Below are 21,198 nucleotides of genomic sequence, written 5' to 3' on the forward strand. Positions count from 1 at the left end.
ATCAGTCTTGTTTGTGGGTCACTGTTCAATTTGATTGGTATTTGGGAAAATAAATATATTTTCCAGATATTGTATTCATGTAGTTGGTTGAGTCACCTTGTCAGTTTGCTAATATGGTAGATAAATACGGAAATCATTTTTATTTCTGTGATAACGTTTTTTAAATATGGCTACAAATGCAGATCAATTCTTTCAAAAGTTCTTTCATAACCATTTAAAATACAATTTATCTTAGTTTTTTGTGACTAACAACCTGGTGACAATATATTTAGATACACTTTTTAACAGAATCCTCAAATTAACAAATACTTGTTTAAAACCCATTTCTTGATAACTGTTTGTCTCTGGACAGAATTCTCAAAGCCCTTGTATTTTATTTTTAATAACAGATTTCTAAGGCAATAACAATGACAAGGAATGAAATCAAACTGATGGACAAATTCTATTGGTAAAATAATGTTTTTTAATAACTTTTTTTTGTTTTTATCTATAAAATATGTTCACTGTTAAATGTGAAAGAATAAGATATCTCTAAATCCTGAAAACATGGCACTACACTGATACACATCAGTGGGTCAAGACAATCTGCTAGTCCCAAGGGTTATTACAATGAATACAAACAGATATCAGACAGTGTGAAAAGATGTACATATGTTTTCTTATTAAATAACAGTTAAATAAAACAGGAAAGTTGTTATTTTAACGATGCCAGAGTCAAGAAACAACCAATACCACAGAAAGTCAGTAATCAACCTTGTATTAATTTAAAGGTTAGGCAGTTTAGTTACATTCAGCGACATGGAATTACCATCTGTGAAAAGTCCTTTAGTCAGAGCATGAAACGTTTGTGTGTCAGAGACAGTATCTGTACTATAAACGTTTTATATGTGGGTGTCATCTCAAAACAAAGAAATGCTCATAGCTGAAAATAAAAGACAAGTCTAAGCGTGATCTCTATTCAAACATGAGTGCACTTGTCTTCAGTAGAAACGTGCACGCCAGAGAAGACACTATGAGGCAAGGCTACTTTCCACCAGTAGAGGGCACTATCACCCTGCAGCCACCTTAAACCGGGGTGACATTGTCTACTGTCACGTGGAAAACTGTCTACTTAGGTTCTGCCGTGATACACTTCACCAAATCAGACAAACATTAACAAAAAATGTATTAGTATAAACATAGATTAAAAAAAACAACAACAAAATGCGCTGAAATATCCCGAAAAATTTAAGACAAAACCATGACCCCCTTAAAACTGTCAGAACGCGTAATAAACGTGTAGATTTTTCACTTCTATAAATTGTTAGCGCCGTTTACGGACAGTATACCGAGTTAATTCAACATTGGTTCTTCTTGGCTGTGACGTTATTTGCTCGTAGTTTCTGTAAATGTGTTAATCCGGGGTCACAGGCAACATGAATAACATTACTGTAGGAAAATATCATGTCACCAATGTTTTTATTCCTCAGTGTGAACAAAGAAGTTATAATGGCTACGTTAACAATATAAATCAGTGATTGGCTGGAGGCAGTTGAGGTGAGACACAAATACATAATCAACAGATGCTATTAAAACGGTTAAAGACCTGTTCTGACACGGTAAGTGGAATATATTTAATTAAACAGTGTCTAGTATAGTATGCTGTACTTTCTACTATTTCTTGACTACATACCTGAGATAGAGTACATCAAGGATTACAAACCTAGGGGATGGTCCTTTGAAATGGCGCTCCTAAGCTTCCCTGGACCATGCCTGACTTGATTATTCATTTTGATTCAAAGATATAGATATATGTCATGAGTAATTACATGTGTATTTAAATTGTATTAATATAATAGGCCCTCAATGCAAACCTTACCCACAATGCAAACTTCAAGGACATATTCCCAATATGTTCACACCTGGTGGAAGTTGGATGCCCTGGCTAAATTCACTGAACGTAAAACAGTGGCTCGTGTGGAAAACGTTTGTGGACCCCTGGAGACTGTTTCATTAAAGAATATGATAACCCTAACCCTATCCCACCAGATTGAATGAAAAATACATTCATGAAACATAACAAAATTGTAGGTAAAGTGAAAATTCAACTCCATGACTGGAATTAGTATAGGGACATGTGTAATAAGTGCTTAGAGTTTGATTAGGTTGGTGATGGAAACTACGGGGTTGGGAGTGTCAAAGGAGCATTTATCCACTACGTTCAATAAGTTTCCTTCCATTTTGAAATAGATGGAGCCATGTAACATCAGTTCAGCAACTGACAAGTGTCTATTTGTTTCTCAGCGAGTGAGAAAACAGCCAGTGGGGACACAAATTCTATGCCTGCTTTAAACAGGACTTGTCAAATGTTCACACAAAAACAATCCTCAATACCCAACAAACGGAGCGCTATCGATGAAGGCGAGCTACACAGAAGCGTCTCTGCTCACCACGCATGTCCGCTGGCACTCCTCCTCTGTGTCAAAACGGTTCTGGTTCCCCTCACACCCTCCGTACCAGAACTGGGCACAGGCGTTGGCCTGCTTGTCGTAGTACCAGCGGATGTTGTAGTCCCGGCACGGGCCCTGGTCCAGGACCAGAGCACAGCGAGGATCCAGGGGGGCGAATTCTGCCGGGAAAGGAGACGGTCAGAGGAGCCCCACTAAATGCAGCCACGATAATTCGGCTGCCCAATTCTGTTCGTTCATAAAAAATTTCTCTAACATTTCATTTTCAATTCGCTGTCGATTAGCAGCAAAAAAATAAAAAGCACAATTGATTCAATTCCACCCACACTTTGGCAACAAAACAGGGAAGTGTTTAAGTGTCTCCCAGCTGTGGTTGGTAGCGGGTCCTACAAACCTTTCGGGAGAGCCGGTCGTAGTGCGGTCACCACCTGGACCGAGCCTGAGGACGAAGACGTTCCCGACGAGGAGGACGACGATGAGGAGGAAGAAGACCCTGCGGTACTGGAGGACGACGATTCCTCGGAGGAGGAGGACGAGTTGCGGTTTATCGTGGGCGTGTCCACGCGACCCGTCGCCCAGTCCGGGGAGAGACGACCTCCCTTCTGCACTCCGTCACGCGGCCCTGTCTGGATCAGACACACCGAGGAAAACGCTGAGTGCAGACAGAGTGGCAAACCCGTCGTCACTTCATGACGCCGCCTCTGAGTCTCTAATACAGAAACAAGCCCAATGTCACTTCTGCGACTAAAATCTAGGCTAGGCTAGTCGCCAGGTGTGGTTTAGTAACTGCAAATATTTAATTAGTCAAATGTACAGTGGCTGTACAGAACAATACAAACTGGTCAGTCTCAGTCCCAAGGTCTTATGCTGCTATATTACTGTGCTGGTGGATTGGGTCAGTTCTCTTTCTCCACTATAAATCGTTGTTGATATGAGGAATGCATTTTCTGAATTTTCCCAGTCTCCTCCCGTTTTAAACTTTCGGAGGACATGAGGTCCTGGTCCACACCTGCGGAGTACCTGGTTTGGGGGGCCCGTTGCTGTCCCTGTCCTTGTCCATCTGGTCATACTTCTAACCTAGTCTAAATTTAAAGACTCTGAATTTAGCCCACATGCATTTATTAATTATTCCAATATCTGACTCTTAATATCTCACCCGGCACAGTCAGAAGAGGACTGGTCACCCCTCTGAGCCTGGGTCCTCTCTAGGTTTCTTCCTAAATTTCGGCCTTCTTAGGGAGTTTTTCCTAGCCACTGAAATTCAACACTACTGTTGTTTGCTCCTTGGAGTTTAAGGCCGGGTGTCTCTGTAAAAGCACTCTGTGACAACTGCTGATGTAAAAAGGGCTTTATAAATACATTTGATTGATTGAAATTTGATTGATTGGTAAGACAACATTGGTTAAATGTGCTCTGAAGACCTGTACTGCTGTCGAGCCAGGGTTGACGGGCTGGGTTATGTCGATCCTGCCGCCCTGACCGTACGTCTCTGTGTCAGCGCCGGTGCCAGTTTGTCTCCCGCCGTTGAAGTCCACGCGGTTGGTGGTGGTGGTGGTGGCGTAGCCGTTGCCATGGTTCCCGTTGCCTTGGTTCCAGTTATTCCCATTCCTGTGGCCGTTGTTAGCGAAGCCGTTGGTGAGACGGTTGTATATCAGCGCGCCGTTCTCATCTTCACAGAACTGGCTGACTAGTTTGGACTCCAGGGCTGAAGGGGACAAGCGCAACATGATTTAGAGCACAGGGCTGGTGTTCCACCGTTAAATGGGTGAAATAATTATATTTGTATAAAAATTACGTTATTAATGTTAAATGAAAAAATAAATATATTGTGTTATTAATGTATTATAAGTGATCAATTATATAAAACCAATACATGAAAGGGTAACTACATAAAAACCAAATGGAAGGTGTTGCGAAACCGCAAATCTTGAAAGTTAATTGACTATGTGAAACTATTTGGCGCTATGGCGCTGGCACAAAGGTTCATGATGGAACCATAGAAAGAGAACTCAGGCGTGTTTAAGGAACTTGATTTGATGATTTTGTGCCCTCTTTGCGTTCTGGCCAAACACCACACCCACTTGGCCATACACCACACCCACTTGGCCATAAACCACACCCACTTGGCCATAAACCACACCCCTTGTCCACACACCACACACAACTGGCCATACACCACATCCACTTGTCCACACACCACACCCACTTGGCCATACACCACACTCACTTGGCCATACACCACACCCACTTGGCCATACACCACACCCACTTGTCCACACACCACACCCCCTTGTGCCTTACAGCTTGAATACCACCTGGGGGAGTCCTATAACCTGGGGTGTCACTATCTGCACCAGGGAAACCAAGGCCAAACCCAGCCTCCAGCCTCACCTGGCAGAGTGTTGAAGTCATCGATGAGGTACATGTGCTCCGCGTCGGGGTCTGAGGCGATCAGGTTGAGCTCCCTCAGGAACTCGGACTGCGTCGGGTCGGAGCTGTTCACGATCCCCAGGGCGTACATCTCGATGTTGGCCGCATGCGCCTCCCGCACCGCGATCTCCAGCTTCAGCGGCTCTCTCTTGTCCGTCTGTCCGTCCGTGATGACTATGGCCACCTTACTGACCCCGGTGCGGGCGCTGTGGAAGGCATCCTGGGTGGCCCTGCGAATGGCGGTGGCCGTGTTGGTGCCCTCCCCCATGTAAAGGATCTTGCGTATGGCCTGTTTGACGTCCTGCTTGGTCAAGTAGCGCGCCAGGTCGAACACCAGCTGGACCTCCAGGCTGTAGAGAACCAGGCCGATGCGCGTGGCGTTGCGACCCACTGTCACACGGTCCACCAGGGCCGTCACGAAGTCCTTGACGATTTCAAAGTTCTCGGGGCCCACGCTCTCCGAGCTGTCGATGACGAACACAAGCTCCATGGGCCGCTCCTTGCATTTGATGCCACAGCCTGGAAACGGATCGGGAGAATCAGAGACATGGAGACAGAAAGGACTGCTTTTTATTTGTTTTTTTTATATAATTAATGGTCGTAGATTATACTGAACCAAATAATATGTTTTACCGCAAATCTCCTTGATCATTTTAATTATGTCTTCTCTCTGCGAGTAAAAACACAGATTGAAATGGTGACGAATTGGAATCTAAAAATGTCACATGTCAAATCACGGCTTAGGACTGAAAACTCACTGTGAGTCCCATCTCCCCTTTAATTCCTGGTCTGCCCTGAAAGGGGGAAGTAACACACAACAAGGCATGATCAGTCAGTTCTTGTGTTATAGCATTCATCCAATTGACTTGCTTACAGAACAAAGTTTTTGCTGGCAGCAGAACATTAGAAAAAATGTGTTATTTTTCCAAAAACATATGATGGGGGAAATGCTGGCCATGAGACAACCTGTATCAACTCAATATCCATTCATTGGTTCTTAAGGGACCCATGACCCATGACCCTTGACTCACTGATTGTCCTGGAACACCGGGATCGCCCAAATCACCTTTGATGCCCTTCAGGCCCCTCTCCCCTCCGGAGCCACGGTCACCCTGTCATGGAGCCCAATAACACAAGGTCAAAGGGGAGGGGGAAAGGCCAACTAGACTGCCTTACATTTTTAAACCATGCTCACCTTGGCCCCTGAAAATCCTTCCCCTGGTGGTCCCCGAGGGCCTGTCACACCTTGAGACCCCGCCTCGCCCTTTAACCGTCCACCAAACACATAGCGGACTGTTTCACAAGCTCAGCTGCACAACTTCCTTTACAATGTTTTTCGTGTGTTTGCATGTTTTCGAGCAACTGTACAAGCAGCAGGCAGGAAACCAAGCCGGGCCTACCTTGGGCCCTTGTATGCCCTGTCCCGGGGGACCTGTCGGCCCTGGGGGTCCTGGCCGTCCAACACCACCCTAAAAACGAGCACAGGTTGTACACTTTTAGTAGCATTTCGCCACGCAGTTAGTGGACGCACAACACAGGAAAGGGCCCCTGTAACGGACTGGCTAACGCTAACGCTAAAGTAGCTAAACGAAGGTCGGGTGAACCGCGCAACTTCTTCACTTCAACAAACCTCGGCTTGGAGTGAACCGACATCATAGGGTCGGGGAAGGCTGTTCCCGATCAACCAGTTTCACGGCCTGAGTTTCCCCGGCTTTACTGTCTGACATGTAGATAATCGAACCTACGGCAGTGAGACCAGCTTATGAACAGGGCTACCTTAACTCGGCCACTGGCTGGGTACACGAAACGCCTGGAGAGCAAACTGGATTTCCCTTCCCCCCAAAAGCACACTAAAAAAAGGGGTGTTGAGGGATCTTTAGTGGTCCAATCTAATTCCATATTTAAATTAGAAAACTTAAGGTTTGAATATTGCTGTCCATCTATGATTTTTAACCCCAAAAAAAAAACTGAGCTTAAGAAAATGTTACAAAAACTATAAGCATGTTAGTTTGGATTTTTTTTAGTTTTGTTGTGCAGATCTTTAAAAGAAGAATCCCCTTACTCTTCCTTAAAATACATACCGGAAGTCCTTGAATTCCTTCGCCTGGGGGACCTGGCAAACCCGGCAAGCCCCTGAAGCCAACTTCACCCTAGACGGGAACAACACATGGATATAAACCAGCGTAAAACCGCTAATTAAGTCTTCAGTTACCACCCATGTCACCGCATCTCCGTGATGCACCCTGCTAAAGCCCCGACCCTTGGATTCCAGCGGACGCTATTTTTAGTGGATGCTAAGATTAGGCTTCACATCTGCATTGTAAAATGTGTGAAAATACTGCCGTATAAGATATTAACGTGTAATTTTATATAAAACACATCAGCCTTTAACTTCAGTGGGCACTGTAAAGCAAGCTGGCTGAAGTTTTGCTACGTTGCTCGCTAGCGAATTTGGCCGGAAGTCGGGGGTTACCGGCCACATAACCGAGTACTGACACACTAAACAGAACGGTTCCTCACCTTTGGTCCCTGGACTCCCTGTCCCTCCGGGCCTGGTTCCCCCGAAGGCCCCGGTAAGCCAGGGGTTCCCTAGAAACACAGACTAGGGTCAACTTTGTCACAAGGCATAGTGGCCAAAACACATGATGAAGAGTCAGCGTTCTCACCATAGGGCCTGGAAAACCCTCCCCTTTGGGCCCGAATGGACCCGACGGTCCAGGGTCTCCACGGTCACCCTGAAATTCAGTGTTAGGATCCAAGTGTAAAAAAAGTCAATCTATTAAAAAAACACCCATTACTCCCAGGCAGTGGGGCTCGTCTTCCTTGAGTCTTACCTTGGGCCCGGGCAGCCCGTATCCCGTCTCCCCCAAAGCTCCAGGTGGGCCTGGGGGGCCGAGATCGCCCTGAGACAGACAGGGCCACACGGTGTTTAAACAACAGCTACAACTACGTAATAAAGCCCATCTCCATGGAGACGCGTAGGGCCGTTACCTTGGGTCCCACGATGCCCCGCCCCGGCAGTCCAGGCATGCCCAGTCGACCTGGCACCCCAGGCTCCCCCTAAGACAGGTCGGAGGTTAGAGTTTAGACGGACTACATTACGAAGTGTGGATGGATTTTATGTGAGGGCCGTGTCCAGACCTTTGATCCAGAAGGCCCCGCGATCCCAGGAGGCCCGGCCAGGCCTCGTATACCTCTCTGACCCTGGTCGCCCTGTGGGGGGTGCGGGGGTGGGGGGGGACCGGAGCGACAAAACTGTCTGTCAACAAAGCCTCAGCAGGTTACTGGGCAACCGCAGAGGAGCTCCAAAAAACAGCAACGCGAGGAGACGTGACGATCTTCTTACCTTCTCGCCCTGGATGCCGATGCCTGGGGTTCCCTCTGGCCCCCTCAGACCGGCAGCACCCGTCTCGCCCTGTAGACGAACACACGACAGAGACACACGGGGCAAAATCAGCCCAATGGTTGGTCACGTCAGAGACGTGAGGCGTGATGGCCGAGACGCTACCAACCGTAATGTACCTTCTGTCCCGGGGCCCCGTCTTCACCTGGGAGACCGGGGAATCCAGCCAATCCGGATGAGCCTGGCTCGCCCTGAAGAGAGATCATTGGTCGTCTGTTCCACGTCTAAAACTACGGAATCCTTATGTCACACCGCATTTACAGTGGGGGTGGGAGGGGGGGGGGACATGACCACACCAAATTTGTCTCTATCAGTGGTTGAGTCACCTTAGCTCCGGGTTCACCTGCCCCTCTCTCCCCTGTTGAACCGATCTCCCCTGGTAATCCCTGGTCACCCTAAAGGTTCAAGGAGCAGGATGTGATGTACACATAAAAAAACCAGCATTGGCTACAACCACAGCAGCATCAGCACCCTAGTTTCGCCGTGACACACACACACACACACACACACACACACACACACAAAGGAAAATGTAATGCTGTCTCCCACCTTGGGCCCGGGGTATCCGTCTCCTGGTGGCCCCCTGCCCCCCGGTGGCCCCCGAGGGCCCTCCACACCCTGGAAAGACCAGGTAGCCAGTCAGTCCTTATATCTCGGTGGTGACATCCGGTAAGCACCGCAACAAAGGCCAAGTAGGCCTACGTACCTTCTCTCCCTGGATTCCCTGCCCGGGCCGGCCTATGGGCCCCGGAAAACCCGGCGTGCCAAACTCCCCCTGCGGGGCGAGAAAGAGCAGGGTCAGAGCGGATGTCGGCACTATAGATTCAACTAGTCAAAACACGTGTCACATTCAGTGCATTCACATTACTGGAATATATGTTGGCTCGATTGATGGGTATTGCTATTAATGAACGTAGCACTCTGTAGTTGCTTTGTGCTGGTTCCATTCACATTGTGCACATTTACACAGGCAACCAGGTGAACCCACTACGGGGTGAGTGACCAGTCGGAGCACTGTAACAGCTATGTTGGGTCAATAAAAGTCCAAGATGTCAAGATACTGTAGAATGTGGTAACCACATTTGTCAACACAGTGGAAAACAATCCCACTGAATACTACAAATACTACAAAGGTCCCCACCGTTACGCTAACGAGGCGAAGATGAAACTGTGCCAAGAACAAGCCCCTTAGGTGGAAATGAAAATGACACCCGCTCCAATTAACGCTTTAAATCTGCTGACAGAATAGTCAGCTACGATAATTTGAAACATCTGCATTCATACCGTATCTCGGCATTTTAGATCATCAGTGTGGGACTGTGACTGGATTCCCGACGGTCACATAATGCTCATTATAGAGGCTGATCTGAAAACAGTCCTGGTGTCCTATAATATCACTGCTTTCTGTCCAGCTGACTGGACGGTTAACATGGGATTGAATGAGGACAGCGTTATCGACAGAGTGCAGAGCACTGAGACGCAACCTTTTAAAGCGGACTCAAACTTTCACCCAGCCCACAGGCCTTCCCCCCGGAGTGATCACTCAAGAGGTGCCCTGTATGTAAAAATGTAAGGTTTTTCAATGGGTTTCTGGGGTGCACTGCACATTTTTGTGAAGGCCATTTGCTTGGACAGCTGTACTTATTTGCGGACTGTAATGTACCTTGTCTCCTTTGATTCCAGCGCCGGGCTGTCCCCTGGGCCCCCTAGGTCCCTCCAGGCCTCGGTCCCCCTGTGGAGAGACAAACGGCTCTTTTCAACACTCAAGCCTCTCCCCCCTTTCGACAGGATAACTCACAGCCATCGCTCAGACCTTCGTGTGCTGATGTCATGAGAGAATTTGAGATTATTTCTATCTTGGAGACGTGACACCCCAAGGCTGTGAAGGCCCAACTGGAACGTGACTGCGACTGGGTCGGGTTTTCCAAACTTCTTCCCCCGCCTTGCATGCAATGCGCGCTAAGATGTCGAGACGCCAAAGGGCACGTTAAGTGGATCGGCACCGGTGGGGATGGAAACCACGGCGACAGCCAGAAATACTTACGGGGGGGGGGGGGTGCGGAATGAAAGAATGAACAGAAGACCTAGAGACAATAATCAAAGCTGATTTAGGGAGAAAGAGAGGACAGAGTTTACCTTGGGTCGTGAGCATACACTGACATCATTAGAATGAGCAGCGCCTAGGGACATGCCAGCACCAGATAGACAATACGTTAATCCCCCGTAATCCTTCATTTTACCGCTTCACCCCAGCAGGTGTTGATGTGAAGGGAAGCCGTGAAAACCTTTCCAGCTCTTCTGATTCGGAGGCTTGTCAGAACCTGCGACTCTCACTGGAGTTGCAACGCAGCTTCAGAGACGCGTCTGTGTTTCTGGGGGTCAATCGTAACGCATGAAAGTAGAAGTGAGTTGAAGCCCTTAGGCCCTGATAGTAGAAGCTTCTGGATACAGGAAACTCACTCGGTCATTCTCTCCACAGTAAAACAACCAGACACGCACAATATCTGTGAATGTTATAACTTTTCAGCGGACCGAAGGGGTTTCCGTGGAACAACCCCAACTATTTTGAGGGGAAGTTGACAATAAGAGATTTAATTAGTCATGGTGGTTCCTAGGCGCGTTACCAAAACGTTCTCTATCAACAATTGATCAAAACAACGGATGATGGATATGCGTTATCTACATCTGCCAACGGGAATCGTAATATTTTCCCCTGTTGCTAAGCAGGCGAGCTCTATAAAACTCTTGTTGCCGTAGCGCAGACTTCTATATATGGATTCAATTACATAATTACAACCTTTCCATTGCAAGTCGCAACAGGGACGCAGTCACAGTGTAACATGTTATCGGAGGCAAGACGCGGGCCAAATCAGTTCGCCAAACGGCAGTAGCACCTCAGTTCAGAGGATGTGTCGGAGCAGGGCGAACGGGGAAAGATCTGGCTTCGGACTAATGTGGACCGTGTGTGTGTGCCAACGGGCCGGGGGAAGAGCAGACGGATTCACTCTGATCGTTTCAGCGGAGTGTCTCACTCCTTTCATGTTCAACCAGGTTTCTGGGAAGCTTCTTGGGGGTTTTCCAGCCCAGGGGCAGCACAGGGTCATATGTTTCCCCCTTTATACTCCGCAGGCAGTAGCTCAGCGGTGTGAGAGAAGCAGATTAATCACTGAATCCACAAATCCATTGAACGTAATGCTTAATAGATGTAATCCCGGTGAACCGCGTTCCAGACTTTTACCGCTACAGATCTGGGGCCCCAGACAGGGACTTAAAATTGGCTCATCATCGCCGACATACAGCATATCCGTCCGCACGCGGAAACACCGCGAAACAAGACGAGGCGTTGTCAAGGGGATTTACTACGAAGCGAACGAGACGACAGCAGGCGGTTATACCTTGGGTCCGGCGAAGCCTTCGCCCGGAGGGCCCTTCTCTCCCTGGACCCCCTGCGGACCTTGAGGCCCCTGTGAAGTTAAACACACAAACCAACTTACGGCGAAAGACTTCATAAGGCGCACATCTGTCGTGTCTACCGAACACAAAGTCAACGGAGCCATGGGTTAGGGTTAGCTTTGATTAGGAATAGCTGTGATCCGTGAGGATTGGCACGACTGGCGTTAGGCGCTCATCCTGGTCCTGCTGACTCACCGGTAGTCCAGGTTCCCCTAAGCCCGGTGACCCTGGAGGTCCATGTCGCCCCTGGAAACCCACATCACCCTGCAGAAAAAACGGATCCCCTTCCAGGTGAGACGGTGGGTTTGGACCACAACGCAGTTAGCTCATTTTGGGAAAAAACCCAGAGGATGGGATAATACCTTTGGTCCAGGAAGACCGATTCCATTTTCCCCTTGGATTCCAGGTGGTCCAGAAATTCCCCGCTCACCCTACATGGCACAGAACCCGTGCGGGAACACACACACACACACACACACACACCTTATAGTTTTTTTCCTTCCCTGTTTCACCATCAATTAAATACCCCCAATTGAATTAAGTCAAATTCCTATTGCTAAAAGCTATTATAAAAATATAAGCCGTGAGTCGACACGCTGTTCTAGAACAAGGAGAACAGCGTGAGAGATGTGATGTCCCCGTAGTGCTAGCTACGCTATGCTACATAAAAAATGCGCCTCGCTGCCTTTCACAACATGTCAGGGCGAAGACGGTACACGGTCATTCTGCTGATCTTAAAGACTGACAGTCAAACAAGCAACATGAACATTCTTTCAAAACAATTAAGTACCCGGAGCACTTGACTGGAAGTGCAGGGACGTTGTCGGGCTGGGGGGATTTGAGGGGTAACGGAGGCGTTTGAAAAACAAACTGACAAGGTAATAACAGGTTTATAGTTTATAGTCCCCTTGAGGGTTCTCTGTGTTGTTCACGTAGACTAATGAACAATACTTAGCCAGTAATGTAATAATTCAATAGATAAATGCACACATGCTTGGTCATTCGTCTGAGTTGCGCCTCCGTTGAATCTGTCGATGGACAGATCCGGTCCAGTGAACATCATGCTGAATGACTCGGCCTCAGCGAGCTTTACCTCACCTAGCCTTGGTTACCCAAATCTAGGCCACAGGGACTATTCTGGTCAGGTTGCAGTGACAGACTGTTTTTGATGGATGTACTATATAAATATAACACAACTACCTCATCTGTCTGAATAATACCAAACAGTAGACAGCAAGGTGGAGATCACAGCGGTAAGTTTCAATAACTGCATTTCACAAGTAGGTTAGATTGCATTTACTATCTTTAATGAAACAACTTCTACGGTTTAGCCTGGAAAACGTTGATTTCGATTAGCCACGTTCTGGCATGTCTGCCACTGATTTTGTTTCATCCTTAAAGGTGTCAAACGTTTAAACTACATCTATTGTTGCCTAGGGTAATATTTTTGAGACACCGAACACCTCAGTCTGGCGGTGAGACTGGGTTACATGCAGCTTTTAGCAGAGAATCCTATCTAGAATGAGTGTGACTTTTGCTCAAGGGCACAGTTTCAATACGTGAGCTCTGGGATTCAAACCGGACAACATTTTTATTACTGGCCACTAGGGGAACAACCAGGACATTGCTGTCAGTGGTACTGTAGTCACTGTCCTCTTCAACCACAAACCAAAGAAAAGTGGAAAAACAGATTCCGTCACCCCAGACAGAAAAGATGTAGACACACACAAGTGTGTTTAAACAAAGGAACAGGAAAATCTTTGCAGTGAATGGACAAGCAAGGCAGACAGTCCTACATATGAGTTACTTCCTCTTCCATCCTAAGACCAGACGTGGCCTCTCAGTTTGATTTACGCGAACGACACATGCAGTTAATAAAGAGGCTTTGAGAAAGGAATAACTCACTTTCTTCCCAGGGGGACCCTCCGGGCCGACGTCCCCGTTTGGACCGGGTAACCCCTGAGACAGGACAGAATAGGGTACTCAGGAAACGGACTGTTACGTTTAAAACGTGGAGGGCAGATTAAAAGACGGTGCAGACAGTAATTGGGTCTGTCAGTGACTGATCCTTAGAGCTAACTTGTGGGGCCTCACCTGCAGCCCTCGGTTTCCCCTGGTGCCAACGGGCCCCTCCGGGCCCTGGAGAAGGAGGGGGTCAGTTAGTTCATGTCAAACATATGAGGCACAGTCAACTCACACAGTGCTTTAGTTTGGGTTTGGCCCATCTGGCCTACCGTAGGATTCATTCGTGTAGCTAGGGAAGACACTTTGAGCCGTCGCCATCCTGCCACTGAAACACTTCGTCGGATTGTTGCTTTAGGTTTTTTTTTTACGCCCGCGTGTGGGCAGGATTTTGAACAAGGGGCAGGGGTGTTGTCATTTAAAAAAATACTGAACACCACATTAGAATACTAAAAAGAAAATAGTATAATTGATCACAAACAACATTGTACCCTGTCTCCTTTAATTCCAGGCATGCCACATTCTCCTCTGTCCCCCTATAAGGAAAAATAAGTAGGTACATCAGGTTAATGTTATATTTTATTACATAATCATTAAATACGCAGAGGAACATTGATAACGTCTGGCAATTCAAACTCTACCTGCTCTCCTTTGTATCCAGGCTTTCCCTGAGTGTTATAAAAAAAAATCTGGATTAGCATGGAGCCACTGTGATCAAAAGCATTGTCACAAAACACAAAAAAAGTATATGTACTGACCTCTATCCCATCTCGCCCAGGAAGTCCACTCAGCCCGCTTTCACCCTGAAAGAGAGAATCGTGGTTTTGAAAACCGTATGACATCATGACTGATGGGAATAGACGTACAGGCAAAGCAAAAAACCGCAGTACCTTCGATCCTTTAACACCTGGGTTTCCATCATCGCCAGGGCGACCCTTCTTGCCCTGTGGACGGAAGGGAAATCTCATCGGAATGGTTTGGCCCAAAAGAAACCGACGTCAACCATGCGGATGCTAACAGTTTAGTTTCCTCCAGTGATAAGTTTGCCTGGCCCCACATTTGGCTCGAACAGGCGGTCCTCCGCTTCGCAAAACGCGACTTCCCTCCCTCAACTTTTCAACCGTTTGAGTTATGCAAAAGGCACCAATTGTTTAGCGCGATGAGCGACATTTGAAGCTAGCTGTGGTGTGATTTTACAGTAAGTTATCAGACTGGTCCTTGTCCGTTAAAAGACAATTTATTCGGGTGAAAGACTACAATCAGCTGTTTCATGTTGTGGCTTGACTCCAAAACTCGAATGGCCTCTGTTAAGTAACTGTAAATGTATGTGACCTACAGCAGGATTCTTCAAAGTCAAGGTCTGCACCAGCTCGATGATCATAAAGTGAAATTGGTATGCGAGTCATTCGCTATACTCGCACAGCTATAGGGAAGCATGCTGGAACCACTTAACCATTTAAATGACCAAAGCCACCCAATACTCTACCATTATCTCTAATATTAACCTCATGCCAGCGTCTGTCTGTTACTATTGGGCTATGTGAGCTTAGCTTTCTCTCCCATGGGTGCGAACCATTGCCCCGGAGCCTTAGTGAGTTTGGTTTCATAGCGGGCTAGGACCTCAGTGTACTTGACATCGAGGCGAGGTCAGGTTGATGTTGGTGACGTTTTGACTTACCGCAGGGCCTCCTGGTCCTCGCTCTCCCTTCTCGCACGCACACTTCTGGGCCAGAGGACACTTCACCCACCGGGGCGCAACGGAAGAAGGTCAGACAAGCAGTTGAATAAAAAAAGAGAATGTGTGCAAACATTGCAGTGTCTAGATGAACACGTGTCATAAATGGGACTTACCCCCTCATCCGCCAGCTCCGTCTGAAATGAGAACAGTGCGCCATTGGTCAAAATGTGAGAGCTACTGTACTCAAATCTGATAGTGAGACGAATAATTACAATTCTAGCTTACATGACAGTGATAAGGGAGCCTAAAGACAGGTTGCAAATGTTTGCTGACATTTCTGTAGTCTTAATTCCAGTACCATGCCGACAGAATAGATGTATCTGGCATGGAAATCACTGATGAATACAGAGATCCAGATGTTACACCCAGGTGTTGATATGTTTTAGATTTTCTGTCTGTCATTTTGCCCAAGGCTCTTATCTAGAGGGATTTACATCAATTAGGATTAGTATTTTTGCTTAAAGGCAGAAGAACAGATTTTACACATTTTGGTATGGGATTAGAGATATGAACGAGCAAACCTTTGGTTTCTTGTCCTACACAATAATCACTAGTCCATCTGCTTTGATTATTGGGTGGCATTTTAATTATACAATTAACCCATTGATATGGGGTTTGGCAAAGGTTTTTTGTGGCAGTTTAAGTTGCTCATTTTGGGAGAGGTTATGCTGTAGTGGCATGTTATTCCTATGGTCCTCTACGGGGAGCCCTTTGGGGGGACTTCAGCAAGATTTGGTTGTTGGGTTCCTTGTCTCACTGCCAATCTTTCAAATGGCCTCCCTTATGCAAATAAAAACATTTTGCCATGGGACCTGGAGACATTTATTGTGAATGACATTCCAATTTTTCTATTTAATTCTCATTTTGGCATGTTCCATGGAAAATAAATGCTCATTTTGCCATGAGATGGAGATAAATTATTGTCTTCATACCCAAAATAGTAAATTCATTGGGTACTTCAATCATATCAGTTCCAATCATATCAGTGAAGTGGGCCCTGGATCTCTCACTAAACTCTGTGAGTACTTCTAATAGCCCATATCTGCAAAACCTCCAATTCAAACTGATTCTATCATCTGTAGACCCCCCTCCCACAAAAAGAAATAACTTGCACAAAAATGTGAGTGTTGCCAAAGCCGTGTTTTTTTTCAGGCATGTTTTTGTTTAATATGGACATGAAAGCCAGCTGCATTGTATATGGAGTCGTGACGGTCGAAATTCCAGAGCCAATACACACAAACCACATGCAACGGTCAATAAAACGTCTCAGAACATCCAAAGTATATTTCTGTTTGCACTGAAACATCTGAAGCCGGCACAGAGAGCCTGTTTATTCTACCCGAGAGAGGGCTGAATCTAAACCCACCAGAAACAGAAGCATACCAGAGATAAAAGACCAAGCTTCTGGGACAGACAGTCTTATGACATACAGATGCTGACTGAAAAAGGATGAAAGTCTTGGGGTACTGGGTGCCTGGAGGTAACTAAAACCGGACTATGAAGGCCTTGCTCAAGGCAGATGGAGCTGATGCAAAGCACCCAGTTTATGTGTCGCACTCTGGTGTCAGATGTGATGTGCAGATTTTATTGATCACGTTTTTATGTCTAAAATTTGCAACGACAACTGGTTAAGTCGAGTAGCATGTGTGGGGCTCGTTGAGCACTAAAGCCATGCAAGCTGCTTTCAGCCGTGTGTTTCGCAGAGTTTTAATTTAGAACAGATGCTGTAGTTATACAAATCCTGAACTCACATTGTGTCCCCTGAGCTACATAATCCTGAACTCACTTTGTGTCTCCTGAGCTACATAATCCTGAACTCGCTTTGTGTCTCCTGAGCTACATCAAAGCATTATTGTCCTTCCTGCTCTCTGTGCAGTTTCAGTTCAAATTCATAAGGTTACAATAGGTTTAATAGGGATTTCTTACAAACGGTCACAGAGAGGGGCGCAGTACAAATGTTTAACTTCTGTGTTTCTTCATGTCAAGGGAAGAACAGAACATGGTGTTAGAGCAATAACAGTAGATCAGAAGTACAAAGGCATTGTGTCTGTGATGACAGAGTGGACCAAGTAACCAGGAATTATTACAGCAGCCACATTGCAGGTGCAGCAAGTTCAAACCACACAGGTTGCTGAATAAATATTCCAGGTATGTCTTGGTCCAAGATTGTTATCTCGATGACTATACATGAATCCTTTTTTATTGACAAGGGAAAAGCATTGCAGGTCTATGCAAGAGCCAGCCTGGATAGGACCGTTTGGCTCAAATAAATGTGAATCTGTTTCTCATCATCACGTTCAAGATCCTATGGAAACCTTTTTTAACATATATTTGATTCATTTTTTTATATCAATTCTTAATTTTTATTTTTTTACTATGAATATATGTTCGAATGGTTTGCCTTAAGACCCAGCTTGCGGTAGACACATCCAAGAAATGCTTAGCAAACTTGTCTCACGGTCGCCTGTTTTGACAAAGCTTGATTTGCCATTCTGACGGTCAATGTAAATTCCCACTCAGATTCAAGACGACATGCAGACAAGCAAACTACAGTGAGACTGTCGAGACACCCAAACAATCTTTAGTAAAGACGAGTGAATGGATATTTTTAGACAAAAGACGAATTACAAGCCAACTGCGTGACAGTGCGTCATGACGCTGCACTTACGATTTCCTTGATGACCTTGTCCACGATGCCCCTGTCTTGCAGGTTATGGAGGTAGCGATTGGGCGGGGAGCTGGCCAGCAGCCGGAGCTGAGCCACGTTCGTGGCCTCGTTGGCCGCGGGTGTGATGCCCACCATGAAGAACCTCACACCCTGGTTCTTGGCGTCAGCCAATGCGGAGAAGATGTCCGGGTTTCTAGGGTGCGACACGCCGTCCGTTAGCATTATGGCCACCTTGATGCTTCCCGGGCCCGACTCCTCCAGGTACATCTTGGTCAGGTTGGTGATGGCGTAGGTGGTGTAGGTGCCGTGGCCGATGTATGCGACCGGCGCAATGCGGGACTTGAAATTCGCCACGCCGCGCCACTCCTTGAAGGTCTGCTCGATGATTACGTGGCTACTGTACTGCAGGAGGGCGGCCCGTGAGCTGAGACCCCGGCCTGTCTGGAGCTGGATGCCCGGCAGACGGTCAACCACATCTGTGGTGAACCTCTTCTCCTGGGCGTGGTTGTCTTTTGCACTCTCAGAGCTGTCAACCAGAAACGCCAGCTCCAGGCTGCAGTCTTCTAGCACTGAAAACCACAAACACGGTTTAATGCTTTTGTCATTGATCATGCACCATGCAAGTTACACAAGAGGCATAGCTAGCTAGCTAATATTAAACTGGGTCAAACTGGGACCTTTGTCATGCCCAGACCAACACCAAAGACATTTAATTGATGTTGTAGCCCACAGGGCACATTAGGTGGTTACATGAGCCTACATCAGTGGTTGGTAGAACCTAGAACCCAGAACCTCCGAGACGCTTCAGTTCTAAGACTTCAGTTCAAGAACTTAGGAAGACTTAGAAAGAGGGTTCCTTTCCATCAGAAATTCCAGTAAATGCTCTTTTCACACCTTTTAATTTGTGGAGTATTGTATACGCACCACTGTATAGCATTTACTAGTCTTTAATCGTCGTAATTATTTTTTTCATTCCCAGCTTTGATCAATGCTTAGAATGGATTTTAATGGCGCCTTCCTCCCTTGGAACAGTGTAATTAGTATTCAGGTATTCTTATTTTCTCCTGCTTCCCTCGGATTGGCCTTATTCACCGCTCTGCACAAAAACCATGTCCGCCCTGGCCCGGGATAGCGTTATTCCCCGAAGACCTGATTGCAAGTTCAATATAACAACACAGCTGTAAAACGTAACGTACAATATTTTGGTTTAGGCGAGTGGTTGTGTTTTACAGGATCCTGATTGATCGGCCATTGACAAATCTACCCACCGTTGTGTTTTTGACTATGACAGCCGGGGTGAGATCCTAGGGACCGTCTCCATCATTCGTCAGGGCGGAGTGAAGTCAGGAGTTGTACCACAACCTTAACTGTGAACTGATTCATGTCTGGTGTCTTAAAGGGAGCATGAGACGAAACAGCCACCGGGCATCCTAACCAACTGTCTTCCTCAAGTAGTGAGGCGCCGATCCAATATACACCAGGAATAAATCACATTTATGTCCCGGGATGCATGTCAAAGAGAGAATGTGCCAGGGGGCCCTCAGCTCTCTGTGGAAATTAAACAATCATGGAACCAAGCAGTCGCCACGAAGATAAATGGCTTTCCAAGCCTAGTGAGAGAAAAACTTTTTTTTTTATGCACAGTCCTGCCTTGAAAACAAAACCATTGCATTTTGTGTGGCCGCATACGTTTTCAGCGTTGAAAACTTCAGGCAATTCTGAACTACAACCAAGCTTGTTTGTTTCTTTTAGAATAATAATTTGTGTCTCAATAATTTGTTGACTGAGACACTGGCCTTTACCCGGTATGGCGTTGGTTGTCAGTGGCTTGTTTTTAGCTTTCCTGCTAACGGTCCTCTCGTCATAGTCCTCGTCGTCCTCCTGAGCCTGGAGACTGTAGAGTCCACAGAGCAGCAGCAACCAGGGCAGAGAGGGTGACATCACCACCTCTTCTCTCCTGGGAGTGACAGAAAGAGGAAAAACAGCCAGAAAGGCAGAAAGAGACCACCAGAACAGTTTGAGTGCTCGGGCTGGAGCTCGTCTCACATGCAAATTTGTGTCCCGTCGCATTGACTCAACATTGAACCCAAAAACCTGTTCACGATCCCATCCCATCACGATGCGCCAAACCGATTGAACATACTCACGGTGCGGCGCTGTGGGCTTCGGCTTCCGTCAGGACAGGCAACGGTGGAGCCGGGTAAAAAAGAGGATCAGAGAAACCGATGGAGGCAGAGAAAAAGTGGGCAGTTTGGCAGCGGTGTTTGGAGGGTCTGTGGAGGTCTGGGCACCGGCTCACACTGAGCTCCCTGAGTTGTCCTCCGCTGCAGCCATCTTCAAGCAGACAGAGAGTAGAGGGGTGGTAGAACCGGCCCCCATCCACTCCATGTTTGGAGAGGGTGTGTCAGGCTGCTATGCTTGGGCGTGTGTGTGTGTGTGGGGGGGGGGGGGGTTATTTTCTAATGGTATAATGTAACTTCTTTTGCCCAGACCTGTGAATGGGTGTTGGGGTGCTGTCTCCGTGCTTAAACAATAAAGATGGCTATTTCTTCAGTTTACAGACTTTTGTCTGTTCTTGTTTTTCTGTGTTGTAGCTTTCACTTGTGATCCAGGGTGAATTCCAACGTCTGTCCCCTCATTCAGCTGATGTCTGATTCTGGAATGCCTCTGGGAAAGAGAGCGTTCCCAAAGCCTAACACACATAACAACACCATAGTGTTTTTATATTTATTTTTAGACAACACACTAGTAAGCATAGTGTAAAAAACTGTTGTTACAAAGTAAATCACATTTGTGCAGTAAATTATCAGAATAAAAACCATAATGTGTGTTTTATGTTTAAGAAATTCTGCCAAGATATGGTCAGTCCAGCAGTAAGTGTCAGGTAACAACATCCACCAACATTGTGTGTATGGATTAACATTTTATTTTAGAAGTTTATTTTGACTTCTGCCTCACACTGTAATATTTAAAAGTGCTATACAGCAGGAATATAGTAATACAACCAAAATCCAAACTCATTGCTTCCGTAAGTTGCCTCTGCGCCAGAAAGGGAAATCCCGCACCTCCACTCCAGCTGTGCACAGAATTTCCCACC

At 46.6% G+C, this 21,198-nt stretch overlaps 1 protein-coding gene across 1 annotated transcript; it reads right to left on the minus strand.

Annotated features, from left to right (window-relative positions):
* Nucleotides 1–439: 439 nt before the first annotated feature.
* LOC105020031 (collagen alpha-1(XXVIII) chain) lies at nt 440–20,615 on the minus strand. The gene is made up of 36 exons (XM_013140009.3): nt 20,594–20,615; nt 20,249–20,435; nt 19,904–20,058; nt 18,102–18,670; nt 15,547–15,567; nt 15,374–15,433; nt 14,586–14,639; nt 14,454–14,498; nt 14,337–14,363; nt 14,187–14,231; nt 13,828–13,872; nt 13,639–13,692; nt 12,096–12,164; nt 11,929–11,997; nt 11,676–11,744; nt 9,944–10,012; nt 8,987–9,055; nt 8,830–8,898; nt 8,607–8,675; nt 8,400–8,471; nt 8,224–8,292; nt 8,019–8,090; nt 7,869–7,937; nt 7,712–7,780; nt 7,544–7,612; nt 7,398–7,466; nt 6,959–7,027; nt 6,278–6,346; nt 6,073–6,141; nt 5,909–5,989; nt 5,636–5,671; nt 5,511–5,547; nt 4,839–5,396; nt 3,869–4,152; nt 2,842–3,073; nt 440–2,608 (listed from the first exon to the last, which is right to left on the minus strand). Exons 3-36 carry the CDS (start codon nt 20,040–20,042, stop codon nt 2,406–2,408), a joined length of 3,669 nt encoding a protein of 1,222 aa, XP_012995463.2. The 5' UTR covers nt 20,043–20,058; nt 20,249–20,435; nt 20,594–20,615; the 3' UTR covers nt 440–2,405.
* Nucleotides 20,616–21,198: the final 583 nt, after the last annotated feature.

Source organism: Esox lucius, chromosome 22 (genome assembly GCF_011004845.1).
Source record: "Esox lucius isolate fEsoLuc1 chromosome 22, fEsoLuc1.pri, whole genome shotgun sequence".
Classification (NCBI taxonomy): domain Eukaryota; kingdom Metazoa; phylum Chordata; class Actinopteri; order Esociformes; family Esocidae; genus Esox; species Esox lucius.